At 35.6% G+C, this 24,039-nt stretch overlaps 1 protein-coding gene across 4 annotated transcripts; it reads left to right on the top strand.

Annotated features, from left to right (window-relative positions):
* Positions 1-5,678: 5,678 nt before the first annotated feature.
* On the top strand, positions 5,679-23,904 carry LOC145666456 (uncharacterized). Of its 4 annotated transcripts, none has more exons than XM_081733690.1 (7): positions 5,699-5,899; positions 10,802-11,053; positions 13,524-13,775; positions 15,955-16,089; positions 17,582-17,775; positions 19,644-19,803; positions 21,265-23,904. In XM_081733690.1, exons 2-7 carry the CDS (start codon positions 10,843-10,845, stop codon positions 21,444-21,446), a joined length of 1,134 nt encoding a protein of 377 aa, XP_081589816.1. In that variant the 5' UTR covers positions 5,699-5,899; positions 10,802-10,842; the 3' UTR covers positions 21,447-23,904. The 4 variants fall into 4 exon arrangements, with proteins under 4 accessions (XP_081589817.1, XP_081589816.1, XP_081589814.1 ...); XM_081733688.1 differs by having other exon boundaries at positions 5,708-5,899; positions 17,582-17,799; XM_081733689.1 differs by having other exon boundaries at positions 5,709-5,899; positions 15,958-16,089; positions 17,582-17,799.
* The last annotated feature ends 135 nt before the right edge of the window (positions 23,905-24,039 follow it).

Here is a 24,039-nt window from a genome sequence, read left to right on the forward strand (position 1 = left end):
AAGATAGGCTAACAGGCATCTGTGCTTGAATTTACTTTTAAAATGATAAACCACGTTTCAATTAGGTTTCGATAGAAAGCAAGTGTGTTACTATGAGAAAGTGTAGCTAGGCTATGAGGTACTGAATGAGAAGCATGAGTTAGAATGTAAATATTTATGATTACTGTGTATTGTTTTGGCAATGAGGTAACTCTAGGAACGGAACAGATAATAATAATAATAATAATAATAATAATAATAATAATAATAATAATAATAATAATAATAATAATAATAATAATCGTTAAAGAGCAGTTCAATGTTGCCAGATCTACTCATTTTGCAGGAGATCTCCTGCTTTTTCTACGTTCTACTGATCTACTGCGAAAGAAAATTAAAAGTGAACAATCTCCTGCTTTTTCCTTACTTCGAGAAGTTGAAGAAATATTATTATTATTAAATTTTCAATGTTTCCTCACATAAAAAGACAAAATTTCTCTGTTATAATACACAAAGCTCTGTAGAGCATATAGTTATAGAGCTTTACTGTGTATAATATGAATCCAAAGAATACAACTGTACGTCATTCTCTATATGCATTATGGTTAGCGTTTTTATGACTTTCTGTAAGATTTACAAGTAAGTGTTGTTTAAATTGGGACTTGGGCTGGAAGAGTGGCTTAGAACGTTTCTCCGCGATCGTCAGCAAGACATCGTATTACGCCACGGTCACGTCTAACTGCACAATATAGCTACGTTATCGCTACGTGCATGAAAAGACATTTTCCCACTCCACTTTGCTCTTTCACTACGTTTTACTTCACACATGTTTGTATCAAATAATATTAACATAAATCGGGACTTTTCACTTTCATTTGCTCAACCTAGTTCATCGGAAATGAATTCTGGATTGCTTGTTTTGACTACTGCCCTCTTAATAATGTCAAATTTTATCCCTCTCCCCCGGATTTACATTCAAACGCCACCACTGTATGTGTCTACTGCTTTCTCCTGTTTTTTATCTTCGAATCTCCTGCTTTTCCAACTGTCTGGTCTGGCAACACTGGAGCAGTTGAACCTTGGAATTAAAAACGTGCAGAAACGCGACATTGTGCGGGGTAATTTAAATTATCAAATCAATTAGATATTGATATCCTTGATTTCCTCATACTTGCTTTAGATTAAGACTAACCTAGGCCTATGATCAAGGTAAAAAAAATACTCATTACCTGTCTTAAATTTTAGAGAGAGAATGCAGACCAGCCTTAAATTTTTAATCTTTTTTCCCTCAGTTCCAGGAAAATATAAGAATTGAAATGGCTGGTATTATAACTGTATTATGCTTGCATGATGCAATTAGTGACTTTATAATAGCTACTTTTTTCATTAAATCGTTAGGAAAGTCTTCTACGTATTAGTTAAGTGTCTCAGTTGTAAAAATGTGCATTTAAATTGAATGAATGATAAGTAGCTGACTACTAGAGTATATGTATCCAGTAGTCATCCGTTGAAAATAATGGGGGATAACCACTAGAAAATGAAGTCAAGGGTCATTTCCAGTAGTCAGCCCCTAATGGCTGACTACCGGAAAACGTTATCAAAAATGCAACCTGTAGTCAGCCCCCCTTATTTTTACGCAATATCTTGTTTTGTATCAAAAACCACGAATTTTTTTACAAACTACATACATTCATGCATCGAAGAAAGCAATAACTCGTACTTTTTTTACAATAATAAGTTTTAATTTAACTTTAAAGTAAAGCTTCTTCCTTATTTTTTAATTAACAAAATGCTCACCATTCTCACTTGCATCAGCAGACCTCAAATAATCATTTTTCTTTTCTGCTACGAGAAGTCACACCAGGCCAGAACAAATGAGGTTGACTACTGGAGCTCTGATTTAGGTTTTAGTTGACTATTTGTTTGATAACAGGTAACCGCATGCTTATTTAATTGCTTGTTACTGAAAAAATGGCTGACTACTAGAGGAAAATATATAAATGATTAAACGTTATTTCAATGAATTAAAGAATTACAGATAAAAGTTTAGAATACATTACAAATGAATTTTAAAATTCAAACTATTTTATTAGGGTGACTACAGACACACCCCATAGCTAAACCTATGCTTCAGGCAAAGAATTCCGAAAACGCTTTTTGCTATTGCTCGTATTGTATATACAGTAGATTTAGGGGTGTCTTGTCTCGAAAAGGTATAGCGAAAGTTGTTTCTTGAGTCGGGAAGGTACTTTTGCTTCTGTCAGACTCTTGTCTCGTTTCGTATCTTATGATGAAAATTCTGTCTCGTCTCTTTCTCTCTCGGCAACATTACTGTAAAGCTTTGGAGATTTGAGCCAGAAGCTTCTAATAACTGTCAATTTTATAAAAGATTGACGTTTCATTTTAATAATACGCCAGAATTATGTCAATCACGTAATTAGATAATTCTTATACAAATATTTAACTATTTTTTTTCTTGAATCCTTCGTGGTTGAATGGGTAACGTTCACACACTTAAGGCGGATTTTCATGCCCGCGTTAGAACGGAAGCATCACATGTAGCGTATTCATCGTAAATTATTTTCGTTTTCATACATCCGTGCGTGTATTGCGCCAAATTACTACTCTCTAGCTAATGCGCATGCGTAAAATAGAAAGTTTGCGACTTTAGTTTGTGGTAATGGATTCCCGAAGGAGAGCTATCGTTTTAGCTGGAATGTATTATATTTCAAAACGCCGCCGTCAGAAGTATGTTAGGAAAATGTGGTGGGTTCACCCCATTTTCCAGCTTCGACGAGAATACGGAATATACAGGAACCTTTTCTTTGAATTAAAATCCGATCCGGATAAATTTTATAAAACAAATAAAAATATTTATAAATCATACTAAAGCATGTTTCAAATTACATTGCTTTTATTTTATATAGGGATAATTTGTACATACCAGTTATTGTATGAACTATCTATTGTTCCTGGTAATACAACTAATTAATTACACAAATATAAAAGTACTAACCATCGATACCAATATTTTCAGCAATTTGATGGCATGTTTTTGTCCTTAATACTGAATCCTTGTATTTCGGATACTTAAGGTTGTCCAAATTTTGTTTTCTCTTACTTGTTCTACGAGCAGTTCTTCAAACGTTGTTCTTACCTCCGCCATGTTAGTCAGTGAATACAATAGTGTACGCGCGCTACTTCCGTCAGAATTGAACAAATTTCTACACTGACGCGAGTGTAGCGCGCCATCTCCGATGCGTGATTTCATTGGCTGTTTAGCACAATCGCTCGCAACTCACGGAGGTAAAGGACACATGAAAATCCGCCTTTATGCTGGCAGCACGGCTCTGATTTGGTTGATTCATTGGAGTTTAATGTCCCTTGTCGCGTGGGACCTAATGCTTAAACTTGAATCCAAATTACTTTATAGATTTGTAACCGAGGCAAACACTCCTACTGAGGATTGAATCAGAGACCATGTGCATAGAAAGCTAGCACGTTAACCACTTGCGAGAAAAGTCACTGGATTCCTACTGGCAGTTGATGTAGTTCAGACCTCATGTTATTCTGTGGATGCCTAGGCTTAGTTAACGTGTATTGCGTGCTGAGTAAAGATATTAAAATACACACACACACACACACAAATGTTAATTAACTAAACTATATAAAAGTTCATTTTCGGTACGAAAGAATAGAAGCCATTCAATAAAAGCGTTTATTTTTACGTTGAAACACATGAATGAGAATCAGTGTGGCTACCCGTCCCCCATAATTAGACATGGTACTATCACATATTGTTTAAACATTTACAATATTTAATATAACATCTGAATGAAATAAAATATTGCTGCTTCTACCAAACTAAATTATTGACGAACATTTGGGTAGAGCATAAGAATACTAAAATTAGTTTTAAAAAGAAATATTTGTGTTCACCATGTCTGATTATGTATTACCTACTCGATGGTAGGGGTTTCACGCTTGCCAAAGGCGCTCTATGTAGCGGGCTTGTTTGGGAAGCGTTCAGGCAAAATGATGGTTCCAGAAATTTCATCGGAGAACTTTCAACACGCGGAGAATGAAATAAGCACTACAAATATACTAACGACCAAAGTCGAGCATTATCGGAGCGAATTTGATAACTTCCGGGATGAATTTTCCACCCTCTGAAATCGTCACTGCAATTTTGCATTTTGAAAGAATAGCGTTCAATCCTAGATACATAAAATGTATCTACTGTAGTCATTACTGTTTTCATGTGTATTTACTAGCGTTATAATAAAGTAAACTTATTACATTGATTTTCTATTACTATAGTTAGAATTCTAACTTTAGATACGTAATACAATATTTAGTTAAGATTCTAAATTTCTCACTTCTGTAAACGAAATAATCGTTGAACAGAATAGAGCCTTCCACCTTCCTGCACTTTTCTGCTACCGGCTTATAGTGAGATACATAAAGAAGTTTGCAATCTGTAGGTCTCTCTCAATTGCAACAAAGCTACTAGATGTCAGCTGAGATTTGCAAACATATTCATAACTATTTTTATTACAAGTTGCATCTAAATTAAAGTAATTTGACCTAACTATACTTTATCTAAAACTTGGTTTTAAGTTTAAGCTATAAAAACGTAGGTGATAATTTATATTACAGAATCCAGATATTGATATAAAACGAACTTATAGAAATGTTGAATCTTAATACGTTAAGCAAGAAAGTTTTACATCAATTTGTACGTACGTTTCCCATTGTAGAGCTTATTTCTTTTTGGAAGGCAGACAGGGTGATTTATGCCCTGCCCTGCCTACATAGTGGAACATAAAAGAAACTTTTTTTTTTTTTTTTTTAATGAGTTGACTCGCGTAAGTGGAAGGGATAATACTACATACATTTGTTTACTTGGCAGGTATTTGTTTACTTGACACACTCGAATAATTCCTCTCGCCTCTTTTTTTCTTCGCCTTCTGCCAATTCAATCATGGGACTTCCTTTTGCAACTCTATTTACAGTTAAACAAGAACGGGACTTTAGGGGGACAGCATAGTGGGAGATCAAACCATGATATTGGCATTCCAATTTCAAATAAACAGACCAGAGTTTGAAAAATGCTCACAATACGCCAATATCTTCTAAGTTCTTTGTTAGTTGATGTCTCTTTTCGGTAGGCCTAAACATAAATGCCAGCTCCAATAACGGATTTTAGAGAAAACTTTTTTTTTTTTTTTTTTTTTTTTTTTTTTAAGGAAAACATGTATTTTGAACTCATTAATCTTAGTTTCGGGAGGTTTATGTTCTAGTGAATATATATAGCCTAGGCCTATATTTACTTTAATGTTCCATGGTTATGCAGCGAGGCTATTGAAAACGGGAATGGTAAGGTGGATAGTAATGGTTTAATGAAGAAAGTAGGAGACGGAAGAATCCCAAGAAAACCTATGCGCACGGTGTTTCCCAAGTAACCAAAATGGCTGGGCCAACGTTAAAATATGGTTGCGTTGATTTTTGGTGACAAAAGCAACGTTGGTCCAGTGTTGTTTACGCCGTTATTTGCAACCAACCAAGTCCCACTGTTGGCCCAACATCATTTTACGTTGAAATAATAGTTGAATTCAACAAACCTTTTTGCAACAGTGGGCCATTGTTGATTTTTAGGTGTATTTTTTATATATATAAAATATGTATTAATGGAAAGTAAAACAAATATTAAAACAGAAGAAAACACAATTACGTAATTTAGATATGATATTTTTCATGTTGAAATTACCAGATTTTCACGTCTAGTTCATACTGTGGACGGTAGGAGGCAGGAGTGATTCCTACCCAGAGTGCATCAGGCGAACCGCCAGAAGTCCGCCATAGTGTGTAGTGTATGTACGAAGATTGCGCCCAGCAGGATTCCGTTTGCTGGATTTCGGTAAGTTTTCATGCAATTTTGTAATTATTTCATGTCATTGTAGATATGTTCAGTAGCATGCCTAACTTATATATAATAAGTGGTTGTAGTTCAATACGCAATCAAAACTTTCGGCGTACATAAAATCCCGTGTTGTGTTCGCTAGGATTATAAACAAAGCGGCAGGTAATTCTATTGATATATGATTGCCCATAATAGGTGTACGTAAATTTAAAAACGGGTAGAGCAATGTGGGAAGCGTTGCGTTAGCTGGTCCTCCTTCCTCATAGGTTCGTTAAATTTATGTGAGTTTGTTTCAGAAGTGGTAAAATAAACACAAATGGTGTCAGTAAAACTTTACCGTGAGCTGCACACGATATACGCCGTTAACGCGATTGTACCAAGTAATTTCGGAACAGGTTTGGTTTTTTGAGTACGGTATCTTTAAAAAAAATGCGATAATAGGTCAGATTAGCTCCTGTCGCGCATCGTCTGCTATGGTGCAAATCATCGTTATTTCATTGCTAGTGATATGCATAGTGCTAAAAAGGGTGGTATGCAGTGTGTGTATGTATGAGTACAAGGGCACACCTAATTTCGGCAATGTGTCCTTGCGCGCAAAAGACAGCGTTGGCTATTGTGCAAATTATCGTTATTTCGTTGCTAGCAACGTCTACAGTTAAAAAAGGAGATAGTGTGTGGAGTTTTTAGTGCAAGGTCACATTGCCAAAAACGTTTATGTACCCTTGTACTCAAACACACACCCTCTTCATCACCCTTTTTAGCATTGCGGACATTACTATCAACATAATAACGATGATTTGTACCATAGCAATGCTGTATGACGGAAGGAGCAATTCTGGTAATATTTTACATTAGCCACTTCTCTCATATATGTAGCTTATGATACAAATCAGTGTTATTTTGGTTGCTAATAAATGTGCAGAACAGAAAACCCAAAGAACAAACCTTAAAAAGGCTGGGGGGAGGTACCCCCGTGTTACGAGCGCGCTATACACAGTCCCGCTACTCCCAAATAGCGCTATTTCGTTATTAATTATGTCCACAACCGTGCAAGCATCAGTGACTACCAATTTGGTGTTAGTTTACATTAGCCTCTTCTCACCCTTGTACAACGCTAGTTGGCGTGAGGCTTTTCAGCGATTGGAGTTGCCAGTTAAAATGATCTACCTTTATTTGATTACCACAGCCAACTCTGTGAACGAGAGAAGATGATTAAGTGTCTTATAAGGGTAGGTCCTTAGAGGGCGGAGACGCGGCAAGGTGACGGACGTGTTTGTGCGCTTTTAACACATTCCTTTCCTTCCACAATGAAATTATGGATCTTTGTAGGATTATGGACATAAGTAATAACCAAATAACACTGTTTGGAAGTACCGGTATCGGTACCGCGTATATGTCATGCTCTTAACCCCCTCCCCCCACAGGTGCCTTTATTGAGGTTTGTTCTTCGGGTTTTCTGATCTTAACATTATTAGTAACCAAAATAACATTGATTTGTACCATAAGTAACACTGTATGAGAGAAGTGGTAGCAATTGTGCACAAGTTGTGGGCCAGTTTTTACGACGACAATTGTGTTATTTTCTTTACATATTTTGTCATTTCCTTTCAAAGTTATGTTAGGATAGGTTAGGTTAGGTTTTGGTTCTTTTACTATTTCCTACTTACCTTCATGATTTGTACAATCCGCGGCAAAAAACCTGCAACATGAGGATGTAAGTTTATTGTGAAACTACGCCTAACAGCACAGGGAATAAACATAACGTCTAAGTGGAACGAATCACGCCAGGATACACCTCGGCCTCCTCCTGTGCACACTTATTTTGGAGCATAAAACTTCGTCATTTCACAATAAACTTATATGCTCATGTTGCAGGTTTTTTGCCGCGGATTGTACAACTGCTCAGTCTCTCTTCCCACATACGTAAGCACGAAATTTAATATTGAAATATCGCACGATATGCAAGATTAGGCCATTTAGGTACTTATTCACGGCTATATCGCGATTCACTTTCATTTGTTTCTCTTATTTCTCGCTAAATTCGTTTAAATTTTTCTCACAATTCACTGACAGTTGAATTACGATTCAGTGCTATTAACACATTTCTCCTGTAAATCTTTCTATTTTTGCTAAAGTTGGCCCCCAACTTTTGCACGAACTCCGAAGCGGCTCACGTCAAATATTACCCAATCGGCTACATTCTAATAATATACCAACCCTGTGAGACAAAAAACAAAGTTTCTTGTAGGGAGTGATTGGGCATGCAATGCGCGCTCTTAACACGGGGGTGATTTTTCCTCCAAGTGCATTTATTGATTTTTTTTTTTATTCTAGTCATAATTAGTAATCAAAAGAGAGAGAGAACTAATAGCAGCATAAGCAACACTGTGTAAGTTACTAATCGTAACAATTATCGCTGATTGTTAACGGCCCATTTTCAAGTACATTGGCAGCATTGAGTAGCTACTAAGCGTGTCGTACGATAGAACTAATGAAGATTGCAATGTACACAATTGCCGTAAATTCGGCAGTTACGTTATCTGGTTCTCGATACAGACTTCATGTTAGATAAAGTTAGGTTATATTGCATAAAAATTGTATAATGATGATATGAGGAATGGTTATAGTAACGTTTTGGGCCTTGCGCTAAATGAAATACCATATTTAATGTCACACACAGGGGGGGGGGGGAGTTTTGACAGGGGTATTCCAGGTTACAAAACCTTAAATTGGTCAGGGAATTTCAGAAACATCTCCCGCTCGCCACCCTGTGCTGTATTATCACGTGAGATACATGATGTATTAAATTCACTACAGCACCAGTACTACAGTTCACTTTGATATTTGTCAACAATCCACATACCAAATGAGCTGAACATGTGCGTCGATAAGGACGAGGTTCGCGTGTTAGAAAATTGAGATACGTGAGTACGCCAGAAATGGGATGATAGGAAGTATGTAAGATTAGCAATCTCCACATTAGAGAATAATAATGTTCGTATTTCACACAGTTATAAATTAATTTAAAAAATAATTGTTTTGCAAGAACAATTTTTAATTAAATGGACATGCTGCAAAATATAGAATTATTTTCTTATCTAAATTCTCCACAAACATAACTGTGAGATACGTATGAATTAGAAATGAACTTTTACACAACAGCTCACTAAATAAAAAGGTTTAAAAATTTGTTTGGTTAATCCATCTTAAAATTTGAGAAAGCTTGGTTGGTTTGTATCAAAAACGTTTGAGCCTATTTCTATGCAAGAAATGCTTTTTTTTTTTTTTTTTTTTTTTTTTTTTAAATTTTACCTTTGTCTAGGTTTTGAAGAGGGTTTGGGCATTCTTAGAAAATCTCACTTCTTCCCGAAAAAGAAAACATTAGAAATGGGATTCAGTGTCCTCAAAATTGAATATATCTCCTATAGAATACTAGTAACCTGAAACTCACAATTTGCTCCACGACTGTAAGCTTAATGAGTAATAAGAAAAGTACTGTAGGGTTGCTGGGGAATATATATATATATATATATATATATATATATATATATATATATATATATATTAGAAAAATCCCCGTTTTTGCGTACACCTTAAGTTCATGAAAACAGAAATAAAGACCATGCTAGTTAGCTCTGTTGAATTCCTATTCGGGAGATCATGAGTTCGATTCCTACGGCCGGCGATCCTAACCGGGTTTTCCAGAGTTTCTCTGTCCTAGCAGGCAAATGGTGAGATGGTACCTGACAAATAGCACTGGTCGGCCCCTTTTTGTAGTTAATGTAGTAATGTATCTAGTGTGTAAAATGGCATTAAGACATATCTCGTGTTTGTTAAATTAATTAAATCAGGTGGTATGATTTTTCATTATATTTCTTCCTAACCACCCATAACACTAATGGACTCACATATTTAGACCCTATTATAGCCTCTATCTTGTTTAAATGTGTAAATAAAGTTCAGGTATGCATGAAAATATCCCCGCCCCTGTTTCGTCCTCCATAAAAAGTTCAATCAGCGTTCCCACTGATATGGGAAATTCGCGCAATTTGAAGTACGGATTTATATTACTCAAACCGTTTGTATAGCATTATTTTGCTACAGCAGGTTTTTTTATTATTATTATTATTATTATTATTCGTCTTGCGACGAGCCACAGGTTTCATATTTCCACTTTAAATTAGATGTAACGGCATTTTAACGCCGAGTACACATGTGCAGATACAACTGTACTTGTATAATCAACTTCTGCTCGGAAAAATAGAACTTTTTTTTTTTTTAAAGTCCTGGAATTGTGCAAATAGTGACCTGGAAAAGTCGGGGCATTCGCGGTCGACAAATCAAATAACTGGGAACGCTGACTATTATATACACTGATATTTTAATTATCGTCTGTTTTTCATTAAATATCGAAGTTTGGGATTTAAAATTGAAATATATATATATATATATATATATATATATATATATATATATATATATATATATATATATATATATATATAAACAAAGCAATAAATATATATATGAGCATGTAAAGACGTATTTTTGTACTTTTCAGTGTATACATTTCTAATTTTTGGTGCAAATCCGGGGTCTAGTTATCACAACCTTGAAGTGATTGTCTAAATATGTCATTATTAGATCAGTCCGTTTGAGCAATTGAAGTTGTAGCACCTGGCGATTAGATATATGATGTGGCTCGTGCCATATTATGATAGGTTTAATAGCACTAGTTTGGCCATCACTGGGATAGATGTATTTTTTCAGTTTGGTTAGGTTCTGAAGCTAGATCCCGGTTTGAACTCTTTCCCTTCGAACTGATGATAAATTGATCGAAGGTGATTTCAGATTTACTGGAATGATAATGACAATCATTAACGTATTTGATTGTTTCAGTGTATTAAGTAGGTTCCAGATCAACACCTTTAAAGAGGAAAATGGAATTGTCATATCATGTTGTTGAGTTTAAAGAAGACAGTGGCGGAGGTGTTGGGATCGTACATGAGTCTTGGCTGACTCCCAGGAAAAGAGAGACGTATTGGCCACCTCGCACGTTAATGTTTAAATATAATAAACTCTTAGCAGAGAATAGTACGCCTACGGAAGATTGGCCTCTACACACCATAAAGAGGTTTTTTTATCACACAGGTTTGTTTGTCAGCGATATGGAATGACAAAATGTAGATGTTATTGAAAAAAAAAATTGTTAGTTTGTTTAATAAGATAATATTAACGCGGTAATCTTAGTAGCTGATCTTGTGTCGAGTCGGCCCTATGCCCCTCTTTTGTGCCCGAAGTTTAATCTTCAGTTGATATTCAAATTTGTAGAGAATGAAACGTAATAGCCCATTACCGGGTTCTGTTCGTGCGTGTTTGCTATTTTCTTTATGATTGAAAGAGTTTTATTGTTAAATGTATAAGGAGGCATTTCATACGAATTCACCAGAGGCATGTTGCTTCATAGTCACAGATTTGGCTGATATTTATTTTACTGAAAGCTAGTGTTATATAGGTAACAGAAATGCAATATGAAATTATTCTAACAGATACTGCAGAAAACACAGGATGTTCAAAGAGTGATTTCCCAAAAAGAAACGACCAATTTGGGAAGATTCATCATTTTTTTGAACACCCTGTATTTTCTGCAGTATCTGTTAGAATAATTTCATATTGCATTTCTGTTACCTATATAACACTAGCGTTCAGTAATATAAATATCAATCAAATCTGTGACTATGAAGCAACATGCCTCTGGTGAATTCGTATGGAATGCCTCCTATACATTTAACAATAAAACTCTTTCAATACTCTGTGATTACTATAGATATTCAAGGTATAAGTGAAGTGATTTCCACGAAGCAGGAAAAAATCGTAACGGATACAATTGTTTAAAGTGTTATGGAGTTGAAATCTCTTGCTGGATGGAAAAGTGAATGTATATTGACTCAGCTAATACTTAGAGTAAAAGCATATTCCTATAAGTCACATTAAATAGGCTACTTTTCGATTTTAATTAGTTTCCAGTCGAGTGTAATAGGGAATTATACCAGTTTCAATTAATCGTTTTGCGTTCAAATTCGTTTAGTCAGGATGAGCGAACAAAATGCAGATATAACAAGTCTCATCGAGTTGTCTCCTTGTATGTCTTGGAAACTTACGTTAGTGTGTGTTTCTTCTTTATGTTATATATATGAATTGTTGCTTTCTTTGTTTTTTTTACTTTTCCTTTCTATCGAAGTTTCTGGTCTCCCGTTTCAAAACGTCCACGACTTTCTGTAGCCGTAAACTCTGTTTGAAAAGTGTCAATGTTCTTCCTCATGAACAAAGCCTTAAATTCACAATCACCGTGTATGTGTGTGTGTGTGTGGAGGGGAGTTTCGCCTAAGAATGATATCACTCGCCGTATTGACTTGTCTGTGAGATACCATCCTTCGGCGAACCTTCCCCTACACACGATGATTGTGAAAGATCATTGAAAATTTTCAAAAAGAGTCTACGGCTGCAGAAAGTCGTGGACGTGTTTTAAAACGGGACACTAGAAAGTCGATAGAAAGGAAAAGTACAAAGCAAAGAAAGCAAGATGTGTGTGAAGGAACAGCCGCAATGTTAGATGGCTGCACTAGTCTCGTATACAACTAATGTGTTTTGGGTTTTCTGGTGCTTCCACAAAAGTGCACACCCCTTATGTAGCAGTGGCTTCCGCTTAAATTGTCTGATTTTCACATACGTTGCAGCCCATGACGACTACATCAAAAGTTGTCATGGGCGCAAGCTCTGGAAAATTCATATGCGCGCGTTCCAGCGCCTCAAGTTTACATATGGCCGAAATATGGTTTAGGTCAAATCGCTTTGTTTTTATAGGCCTTCGCCGGCCAGGTTGGCTTTCTTGTTAAATGATTTTTAAACTCGACAAGCTCTACAACATATGTGAAAACAATCTTATTCCAACTGAAGTTTACATGAACTCGAGCGCGATGTAGCGCGCACATATGAGTTTTCAGAGCTTGCGCCAGTGACTTTTAATGTACTCGTCATTGTCTACAACATTTGTAAAAATGAAGCGATTTGACCGATGCCACATTTCGGCCATGTTTAAGCTTTAAGCGCACTGTAGTGCTCGCAGGTCATGTGTAAACTTGAGCGCAAATGAGAGTTTTTCAGAGCTTGCGCCCATGACAACTGTTAATGTACTCGTCATGGACACCAACATATGGGAAAAGCAGCAAATATAACCAAAAGCCAGTGCTCCACAGAGGGTGTGCGGACTACTGGCTGATTTCAAACATTCAACAAAACCATTTCAAGGTGTCAATTTGTGCCGAATGTTTACTTTATTTTTGATTCACAAGTAAAATTGCTTTATTGTTATACAGAGAAGCTCCAGCTTGTTATCAAACTTAATCTAACCTTTTAAAGACGTCGAATATCCAAATTCGGCAGCGATCGACACCTGAATTTAGTCCCCAGCTCTGAAAATATGAACACTGTAGTATCATATTTGTTCTGATAACGAAACACTTGAAAGTATTTCAAACGTTTTTCACACCTCTGAATTTCATTACCGTCTTCATACCGTTTTGGGTGTTTTTACATAAAGTGACTCAAATTTATTTTTCAGATGACCTACTCAAGGCAAGAAGAAAGCTGGTACAAGCCCAGGATGAATCTAATCTAGAAACTGATAACGAAATTACAGGGCGACCTCAGAGGAAGAAAAAGCGTCCGAGTAGATTAATTAGTGATGATGATGATGATAGTGAGGATGAATTTTATGTAAGAGGGCAATGTCGTACGAATTACAGGAATTCATCACTAAGTTTACCTTCACCGCCTCGTTCATTACCATCAGAACCAGCTTCATGTGATGCAGGTGTGTATTCTTTATATTCTCTTAATTAGTGCCGGCCATTGTGTTGTTTGTGTGTTCTGCCGAATGCATAAACTGATTCGAATGAAATTTTTACAGATTGTTTATTGTTCAAAGTACAGGTCAGGCTCGTTGGGGAGGTAAATCGGACAGCAGGGTAAAACCCTGGTCTGAAAGGACAAAAATGTATGAAAAACAATAATTTTTTTTATTAAACACAAATTTAATGCACTGTCTTCTGTTAGAACAACCTTAGAAATGTGCACACACACTTTGGAGATTCCAGGCTATCTGTGTGGACGGGAGGGAGGCTAAATCAAAGAAGGGGAGGGGGTGGGGGTGGAGGGTGCAAAGGAATACTCGAAAAATGAATCCGAATAACATTTTTACAGATTTATCGCGAGGTCTAATGTTAAAATAACCTTCATACTAGTTAAATTTGAGCACAGTTGCAGACAGGGTGCAGTTTCCTGCCGTTTGTGATCAAATATTCAATTTTGACGATAAGTCTTTCCTTTTTTACCTGTGCAGCATGACTGATTTGTGCAGTTGGAAGTGCATTGTAAGGGTATCTAAAATGTACCAGGGTTTATCCCCGGTCCTGTCACATAGTTTTCACTCTTTAAAATAAATATCTGCACCATACAGAGTATTGGCACAAAAAAAAAAAGACCAAAGCAATGCTATTTAAAAAACGCACACCCTTACGTGACAAGTCAGTGCGTCTGAGGAAGGTCTTGTTACAAATTGCATCTTGTCAAGTAAGGTATTTTTGGGAATAAATAAAATTGCTTTCGTCATATATGTTTGCTTTTAGTGAATAATATTCCAAAGTGGTATACAAGTTCACTCAGAGTCGTTCCGTGCAGAGTCCACACTTTATTACAGGGTGTCTATCGGTCACGAAAGTCACGAACTTTAGTTTTTGGGTCACGATTTTTTTAAAACTGCAAATGTAAGTACAGATTGGAAAATTTTGTTTTATAAAACGTCAAAATTCATCACCGAAAATGTCTATGGTCGGCTTTAGATGCTACCAAATTGCTAGTAAAGTACCTTTCTATCGCATGGATGAAAATTCAGCCTAATTTGTACCCAAATTTGCTCTTGAGAATGTTAGGAAATTGTGATTTGGTCTGAAAGGTCATGGAATTTCATTTTGGAATTTTAGTAGACACCCTGTATTATTGTTAAAATTGAGTTTGTTTCCCTATATGCATACATTGACGAAACGAATCTTCGTGTCATTTCAAGCTGCGTTAACGTAGATACAACTATAGAAAAGCAGAGTGGAACTGAAATTTAAAGCTGCTGAAATTGTAAACATTATTCATTGTATGCCAATAGGCAGATTTCTTCAGGAATATACCTATTGCAGATACTTTCATGTCTGAAATTCCGGAAAATTTCTAGACAGTTTCTTTGATCACATCCGGACACAAAAACTTTGCTTGTGAACGACATAGCTGCCACAATTTTGAAACGGGTTAAAACCAAACTTGGCTCAAAAGTCGGTTTGTAAAATATTTTAGATAATATAATTAGTATACTCATACTTTGTGTCCAACACTTTTAATCCGGATAAGTTCATTAGCCAGAATGATCGGATGGCAAATTTTAAAATGGCGGGCATTCAAACAAAAAAAAAAAAAAAATACTAATTTCCACGATTATTACCCAGACAGAACCAAATTTGGCTGGGGTGTTTGTAATATGTGAGTTAACCAAGATAATCACAATGATCCATCAAAAAAAGTCCAAAATAGTTGGCATTTAATTGTCTAAAAAAAACATGAGTGCCGCAATTACGAACGTTTCGGAACCAAATTTTGCCCAAAAATTGATAGTTGCAGTACAATATGTTGGTTGAGTGTGAAACTTAGAATAATTCTTTAAAAAAATGGCTGCCACGTGTACTTGTAGGAACTGATTGGGACCAGAGTTCGTACAAAAAATTAGATATTTACGATATCTGAGTTGAATGTGAAAATCGGCATAATTCAACAAACTGCTTTGAAAGTAGAGATCGTTTGAAATGTTAAAAGAATCTACCTGTTCTTTGCGGCCCTGTTCCAAAAAGCGTATTTTTTAATGTATGACGGTGAATATGATCTTAATATTTTGAATAATCTGCGAAAGTTTTCATTTGAGTTTATTTTTTTTATTTATTTTTTTTTCTCAGCAGAAGTTACAGAAGGTCGACCAAGTTCAGATGGAAATACATCACCTGACAATCAGCTGTTAGAAGGCGGAACATCAAGAATAATTTCGAACTCGACCTATCCACAGTCGTCCACAGTTTCAGAATGCTCGTGCAGTAAGTTACTTTGATTGATTTTAATATTGCATTTTTGCCAAAATTTTATTTTTTTCATGTTGTTTACATAATATTAAAATTTCGAGTTATACGTTCGTTTTAACCATCGCAGCTATGCAACGCAGGACCGAATGAATAACTTTGGATTCCAACCACCCTCAGAACTTTAATGAAGTAACAGTTCATGAAGTGACAGATTTGTTCTCACGTTTCTCCACCATTTTATTTTGCCTGAACAGAAGCTGAATTACAAAGCATTCCCATTATTCATGGCAATGAAATTGCAATTATGTGCCCACGCCTCCAAAAGAGCATATCCATCTCATTCTGCACATGATCTAACATCAGACAACCAACTATGAGTGAATGATATGAGGTTTAAGAATTACAAAGGCTTTAGAAGATATTTTGTAATTCTGAAACCCTGAAACCGCCCACTATGGTTTGTTGTCTAATATTAAAGAATGTGCAGAATAAGGATGCATTTGCTCTTCTGGAAGTCTGGGTACAAACTCAATTATATTGGCTGGCACAATGACACGCTGGTGACTCCATGTAAATAGTCCGTTTCCTTTAATCTTAATTTAGTTTTCCCTGAGTTTCTTTTGCTTCATGCCTGATGAAAGGCATAGCTCTGTTCGAAAAATCCCTTCTAAAGTTTTAATTGTTAAAAGTAGTTGTGGTACATGCCAGTTCAGGCAAATTAACACGTATCTACATTAGGTAGGCATTTTCGTGTTTTTTCAGCTTGATCTGAATATAGGCTGACCTAGTTGGTAGGTATTACAAGAATGTAATAGTGTAATTAAAACAAAGAGACACACTTGATAAGTATATAAACACTGGAGGATAATAAAAATCACTTAAATATCTGGAGAAATAAAACTTCCCGTAGCTATCTTTTTTTCTTCTACTTTCGACTTTTAGAGAATAGTCGTGTAGTACAAAGTAACGTAGTACAATTTTAACATATATGAATACTGTACTATATGTTATTTTACATTAAATATTTACAATGTTAAAATATATGTTATTAACTTCTCAGTACCTTTGTTTAAGAAAACATTTTCTGGGGTTGGACGTAGGGCCAACATATTCACATGATTTTGGACGTAACTTAATGTCAAGGGTTTCAGTAAAAATCAAGTATTTACCAAGATGTGAGTGAGAGTAAATTAAAAATTACTTATTTCTTTTGTACTCAAGGTTTATTTTATTTATTTACTATCTCTTTTTCTTTTTATTTTAAAATACAACAACCCTAGATATACTTAGGTCACTTATTCCCAATTTAAACAGCAAATGGTGTGTTTATGGTATTCTGGCGCTTCGGCCTACTGTCCCTTCCCACCGCCTATCTTTTCTAACAAGTATTTTCTTTCATCCAAAAATTCATACACGTCATGTTTGAACACAACAAGAACATAATATTTGAGAGTAATTATTACAAAAATTTGAGTATTAATTTTCTCCCATTTTGTTTTCATTCTAGGTTTTGCAGTAGTTGCAAGACACCTTGCAGAAATGAAAAATATGCTAATAGATTTAAGCAATGATGTTTGTTTACTGAAGGACCAATTAAAAACGGCAAATTCTACATCGCCTGCAAAAGTGAACTTACCGGAAAACTGCGCAATTCCATGTACATCAGTAGTTGACGTGTTAAACTTGGAAGAATGGCTTCAAGTACGTGACAATGCAACGACGCTGGTAAGCTTGTGTTCTAAATAATAGTATATTTGCATTTTTACGCTAATTTTGTTTCCGTACATCAATATTTAAAAATTGAATTAAGGAGACAAATTAAATATCATTCAAGCTGTTTACTTTAATGAACATCTTGCCAATTTTAGATACTTTATTCATTCCGGAATATCGTAAATTGTTTATGTAGGAAGATATTTCTAGTTTTCCCTTGGGAGGGGGGCTCACAGAATCCAGAGTCAAAATTTATTTTTGGATTTTAGGCAATTGTGGATGAAGGGAAGAAGTCATAATAAGACGTACTCATGTAAGGTAACAGTGCAGTAGGCAGAAACAGACCTGCAACTAAACTGCCCGTCATTTTTATCTTACACCCTTCCTTGTCCCGTGTTAACCCAAAGTTGATTAAAAAGAAAGAATGAAAATCGAATGTGGATTCTTCAAGGGATCCTACCGGCGAAAGGAGCCCCCACCCTTCAATGAAGAGAGGCCAATTCAGTACGTTTGAAATACTGAAGAGGACTTCATTTAATTAATTAGTAGAGTGAATTTAAGAATAAGTTAAAGTAAATCGGGGGCTGGGTGGAAGGATACCTAAAAGATTTGAAACCAAGGGGATAGGGCCTCAAATTTCTTTTATTAAAATAAAATCCCATTAGAATGACGGAGAATTTGGCAAATTAAAAATAATACCTAGAGATGAATTTAATGTGTAAACGTGTCTAGGACTTTAACCTTTCGTTGTGCTACGTTCATGAATTGTTGAATTAAGTTTACCGAACCCCATTATTTATTGTTTACGCGTCTTAAAAACACGTCAACTTTCAAAGTTCGTTCAAGGCAATACATTTTAATTTTTAACATTTTTCTTTGAAAACACTGAAGTACCAAATTGTGTAAACTCGTACCCACAAAGTAGATCACACTATTGTAGTTTATTTGTGGCAGCCCTGCTTCTAAACAATTATACGTTGAGATAATAAAGATGTTGCTCGGTAAGTTTGGTTAGAAACTTAAAAAAAAAAAAAAAAAAAAAAAAAAAAAAAAAAATCAATGGTCCACTTAACGAAGAACAAACCCCGGTAATATTTAACCGGATGGAATGCCTAGAGGAGGCTTTTTCCTTCATATTCGAAACTCTATCACGGACACGTATTCATGGTTCAAAATATTCAACATGAACCACACCGTCGTCTCTTACGTTACAACTTCGACCTTAAGTACAACGGCGATGTGTGTGTGAGATGTTCTTTGAGCACTCCCTGTTCATAAGTAGTTCCCACAAAGTATTAGAGCTTTAGAGCAGTTGCCAATGGGCAATCCCGTGTGTCGAACTACCCTAAACATGGGAGATCAACTGATTCGTGTGCTGTGTGCTTTCAAATTCAATGCATGAGCCGTACATCATCATGATTGTATCGGTACGCAAGAATGGGATCGAAATAATCCTTTATTCATCTGTGAACAGTTATTCTCCGTGAATAATGTTTTATCTTTTCAAAAATACGAAGTTATTTGATTACTAAACAGTTCATTCTGAAAAATTGCATCTTAGTTATCGACTAAACACCTCCAAACAGTAACTAGATTACTTGGGCTTTCAAGCGACGGCTGAACCGTCTCATTCCTTAAATGATGTCTTTGCAACAAAAATTGCACTTTTAAACAATCCTCATCCTAGTCAGTGCGTAAGTAATGTTATAGAAATCCACCCTTAGATGTTAAATAGCTATTGCAATTGACGTGAGGCCATTGGTCTGTAGACCCACTAGTGGTATATTGTAATTGCTTGACTTACAACGTGAAGGAAGTGTTTCATTTCTTTTCTTATTTTCATAATTGTGTTTCAGGAAACGTACCTTGGCACTTTTGGTGGGAGAAATCTTGGCCACGTCGTGAGAAACATATTAAGAAGAGTTTTTACTGACGAAGTAGCGGTCTTGTACAATTGGACTGGGAAATGTAAAAAGAGATCCCTGGAGAAGTTGACCATTTCAAGAATAATAATAGGTAGGATATTACCTTATCTCGATACTTCTCGTAAATTTGATGCAGTGGCACTAGTCGACTTGTGTTGACGCCTTTCATTTCACTGAAGGAAATTCAATGATACTACTATGTAAGGAGCAGAGGTTGATGAAATATATTTGAATTATTTCATGTTAAAAGGGCATATCTGCAAAATCAATGAAGCTCATTTTCGCATTTCATCACCCTCTTCTAGCCTGGGCCGCCAGAAGGAACAAGAGTAGCGAGACCGGCCTTCACTGCTGGGAGTTCTGTACATTTTCAATAATTTTCTTCAATGCGGAAGAGAGCAATGTTGTGAAATGAGAACTGACAGTTGTATTGTATTTGGAGATGGAAGATTCGGTTTGGGGATATTCACGTAGCCCTATGCGATATTCACTGTACAGAAGATTGTGTGTAAGCAAACCTGGTGTAAAAGGAAATGTGTTTTCAAGAAGAAGCGGGCAGATGATATATACGACTTAACAAATTTTAAAAAAAAGGTTAATAGCGTTTTGGACGCCGAAATTAAATTGCCGCAAATTTTAAACGTTTCCCTAAATATTTCATAAACTTATAAAGAGGAGAAAAATTGCAAGTTGTTGTTCTTTTAACAATGTGATTTTCCAAATGATAGCGTAGTTACAACTCCTCTGAATGTTTTGGTTATGTAAAAAGCGAGGAATGAGTTGTTTTTTCGCGTTAAAAAGTTTATTTCCTAACTTTCAAACAACGGAAAATATTCAGAGAAGTTTTAACTACGCTATCATTTGTAAAATCATGCGTGCAATTTAATTTCGGCGTCGAGAGCCCTCTTAAAACCCACCACTTAAAAGAAAGAAAGAAAACTCGATGACCTATCATCAATTTTTATGTTGTAAAGAATTAAAACTTGATACAGAGTTTGGGAATAAAAATTAACTGTTATCAACGTTGAACGTAGTTAACTTTTTTTTTTTTTTTTTTTGACACGAATTTCCTTCAGTTTGCCAATATCTGAGAAGAAAGCATAGCAGTGATTCTTGCAGTTGTTTACGTAGACTGTGACTTATCTCTGGTATTCGTGCATAGCTTATACAATGTTCTGACTTAAAGTGTTTGAAATTTCCTTCATGATTTTTACCCATTTTTGTTTTTGACCTCTCTTCTTTACTTAATTACAACCAAATATTATGATGTGAGGCTGTTAAAATTACTATTTCTGTGTGGTGAATGCTCAGATTTTATTTCATTGTGTAGAATCGTATTTTTTTAAAATCAACTATCATTAAGACAATGGTTTTGTTTTCAGTCACGCCAGTCTGTTACATAGAACATTGTAGTAAGTTTGCGTGCTCATATTTCAAGTGTTTTAAAACCGTTACTGAAGTACGGATAATAAAGAATTGATGTAATCTATTGGCTCTATTTGTAGTATATCTAGTATTGTTCTGTTGACTTCACAAATTATTTTCATTTCAGGGGCTGTGCGTCTTAATGGAGTAGCCAGGAAAGCAACAGACCAGGAAATAAAAGAAAGGATTCAGAACTGGTTCCGCTGGGGAAGAGATAGAAATGGAGGAAGGGAACGAAGGCGTACGTCATCTAATTTCCAAGAGACACAAGAGGAGACTAATCGAGAAGGAGGAATGGACCATTCTTGAGGCATTGCGTTCATCTGGGAAACAGGTTGCAGGATGTTCTACTAATTTTGTGAACTTTCACTCAGGTACAAGTGTTGCTAGTAATGTAAATATTTACAGTCCTTGTATAACAAGCGCTGATCTGAACTTTAGGCTTAGCACCAAAATTAATGACGTTGCAAAATGCCTCTTTCTGTATGTTAAAAAAAAAAAAAAAAAAAAAAAGCTTTTGTTTTCGTTGTGAAATTATGACTAAGGCTTTTCACTTCGATGAGACACGTTTGGTTTTGGAGCTATACAGCTGCTGTCTGTTTTTCAGAATCTGGTTTTAACGGTATTCCAAGAGACAAAAAATTGTGAGCAGAGAAGACCACTGAATTCTTTTAGAAAGGACGCTAATAATGAGTGTCCCAAACTTCACGCAAGAATTAATTTTGACATAAAATACATATTTATACTTAAAACTTGATTGTATTTATTTATTTATTCATTCATAAACTATACAGTATACGGTTATGCATGGAACAACACATCGGGTAAATAGCTTCCACATACTCACACTGTTGAAATTTTCCATGACCTTTTTAAATGAATCTGGCTGACTTTCGTTCATATAGCGTTCATTTTCCTTGTAGTTCTACGCTTGTTGGCATTCCAAGGCGTTAATTCGATTTTCTGAACTACGAATGCAACGATTTTGTTGATTAACGAAGCCCTCAAAGTGTAATCGGCGATAAGGCTCATTTTCAGTTCAAGTCAAAATGTAACAAGTACTTTTTGCGTGAATTTTGGGACACTTTCGTATCAAGCATACAGGAGACATATTTTGATCCAAGCCTGTACTACAGTATTAATTAGGGATGGGAAATTTCGGAAATTTTACTTTCTAGATTCCGGAAAATAAAATAGAAAATTTCGAATGTCGGAAAATCTTAATTTAAAAAAAAAAAAAAAAAAAAAACGGATGTTTAGAAAATAATCCAGTTTTTTTTTCTCCCAAGGTCAAGAGTCAACACGTTGAGTGAATGTGTTTAACCAACCTCCAGTTTTTTTGGTGTGTGTGTGTTAAGGCAATGGAAAACCAGCTTTTGTAAAGTATGGCAATTCCCCACGCGACCAATTGAATAAATAGACATAAGAAATTATATTAAAAAAAAAAAAAGCTTTCAGTTCGTAAATACTGCTCAAAGTTTTGGTCCAACTTGAATCCGCGTGTTGTGGGCTTGTTGCTCTTTAGCTTAAACCGCCGCAGTCGGATAGGGACAAGCCATTTTACTGAACAGGAAATATTGGGGCGCGTCACCTGGCCAATTACATCATTGTTGTCGCCTTCCGTCTTCTGCTACTCAAGGCAACCCGAATGAAACAAGTGGCTGCCCGACACTGTCAAAAGCTCTGTCGCTGATTTAAGCAAAACGCGGAAATTTTCTATTTTGTATTTCGATCGCATCTGCTTCTACTTTCCGTATGTTGGATATATCACCGATGGGATACACGGATGCGTCGGGCGGCCCGAAATACATTGTTAGGTAACTTGTTTCATGTGAATGGCCTTGCGTAGCAGAAGCCGAAGGTGCATGCAATGATGCCATTGGCTATATGGCCCGCGCCATAATATCCCTCTACAACATGGCTTCTTCCCCCCCCCCCCCCTTCCTGGCTGTGACAGTGAGCTCAAGAGCACCACGCGGCTTAAAACAAAAATCAGAATCTCGAAACGCAGACTGCTTGTTTCATCTAAGTACGGATTTTTTTGAAAGCCAGATTTCGGAAATTTTTGGCCTAGTATTAATGCCTTCAATGCGGTTTTTTTTTTTTTTTTTTTTTTTCAGTTTTGTGATGTATCATTCTTGTCTAAATCGTATCAGTATTTAATAAGAAATGAAAAGTATTTAATATTTTCTTGGTATGCCATAGCAGAGTTCTGTGCCCTCTTGCATAATTGTGGAACGTTTCATGTATCTATACAGGTAGTTTCTATGAGTGTAATATAAGATTATTTTTCAAATAAGACTCTTTTTATTCCTTGTTTGCACGAATTGTTTTCACGTTGTTTCAATACTTATCAGGAAACCTTTCTCGCATTTGAGAATTTAAAAAATAAAAATGAGACCATCCGTATAATCTTTTCAAATATTGTAAAATGACATACAAAATATCACACTGTTATTTGTAGTAAAGTTATTTCCTATACAATTATCGTAAAACATTATAGTTTTAGGACATCTGAGTAATAAGCAAAATGTATATAGTTATCACTAAAACGAAAATGTAAATGGTTATCAATGAAAGAAACAAATGTTTTCATTGGTTATCCGAATAAGCGTAATGGCCTTCAAAGCATAACTATAGCTTTTAAAGGTTTGTTTAACATGTTATAAATACTAATTGTACGATAATTTGACATCATGTATAAATTACATTGTGTGTATGTGTATGTTTTTTTTTTTCCTTCAAATTTTTGAATAAAAACTGTCCGCTCAAATATACCTCTTTGATTTTCTTCTGGTCCTTGAAGTCCTTTCACCAGTCATGTGTGAAATATGACTTTTTTTTTTTTTTTTTTTTTTTTTTTTTTTACAAACTGCCGAGGATGGTAGCTCCCTTGGTCGCA

This window comes from Thermobia domestica, chromosome 12, assembly GCF_964235325.1.
Source record: "Thermobia domestica chromosome 12, izTheDome1.hap1.1, whole genome shotgun sequence".
In the NCBI taxonomy this organism is placed as follows: Eukaryota; Metazoa; Arthropoda; class Insecta; order Zygentoma; family Lepismatidae; genus Thermobia; species Thermobia domestica.

Excerpts from the sequence above, each read along its gene's own strand:
- LOC145666456 (XM_081733688.1), top strand. The coding sequence starts at position 10,843 with ATGGAATTGTCATATCATGTTGTTGAGTTTAAAGAAGACAGTGGCGGA. Across the intron at positions 11,054-13,523 it reads GAGGTTTTTTTATCACACAG|ATGACCTACTCAAGGCAAGA; the intron begins GTTTGTTTGTCA and ends TTTATTTTTCAG. Across the intron at positions 17,800-19,643 it reads GTGACAATGCAACGACGCTG|GAAACGTACCTTGGCACTTT; the intron begins GTAAGCTTGTGT and ends ATTGTGTTTCAG.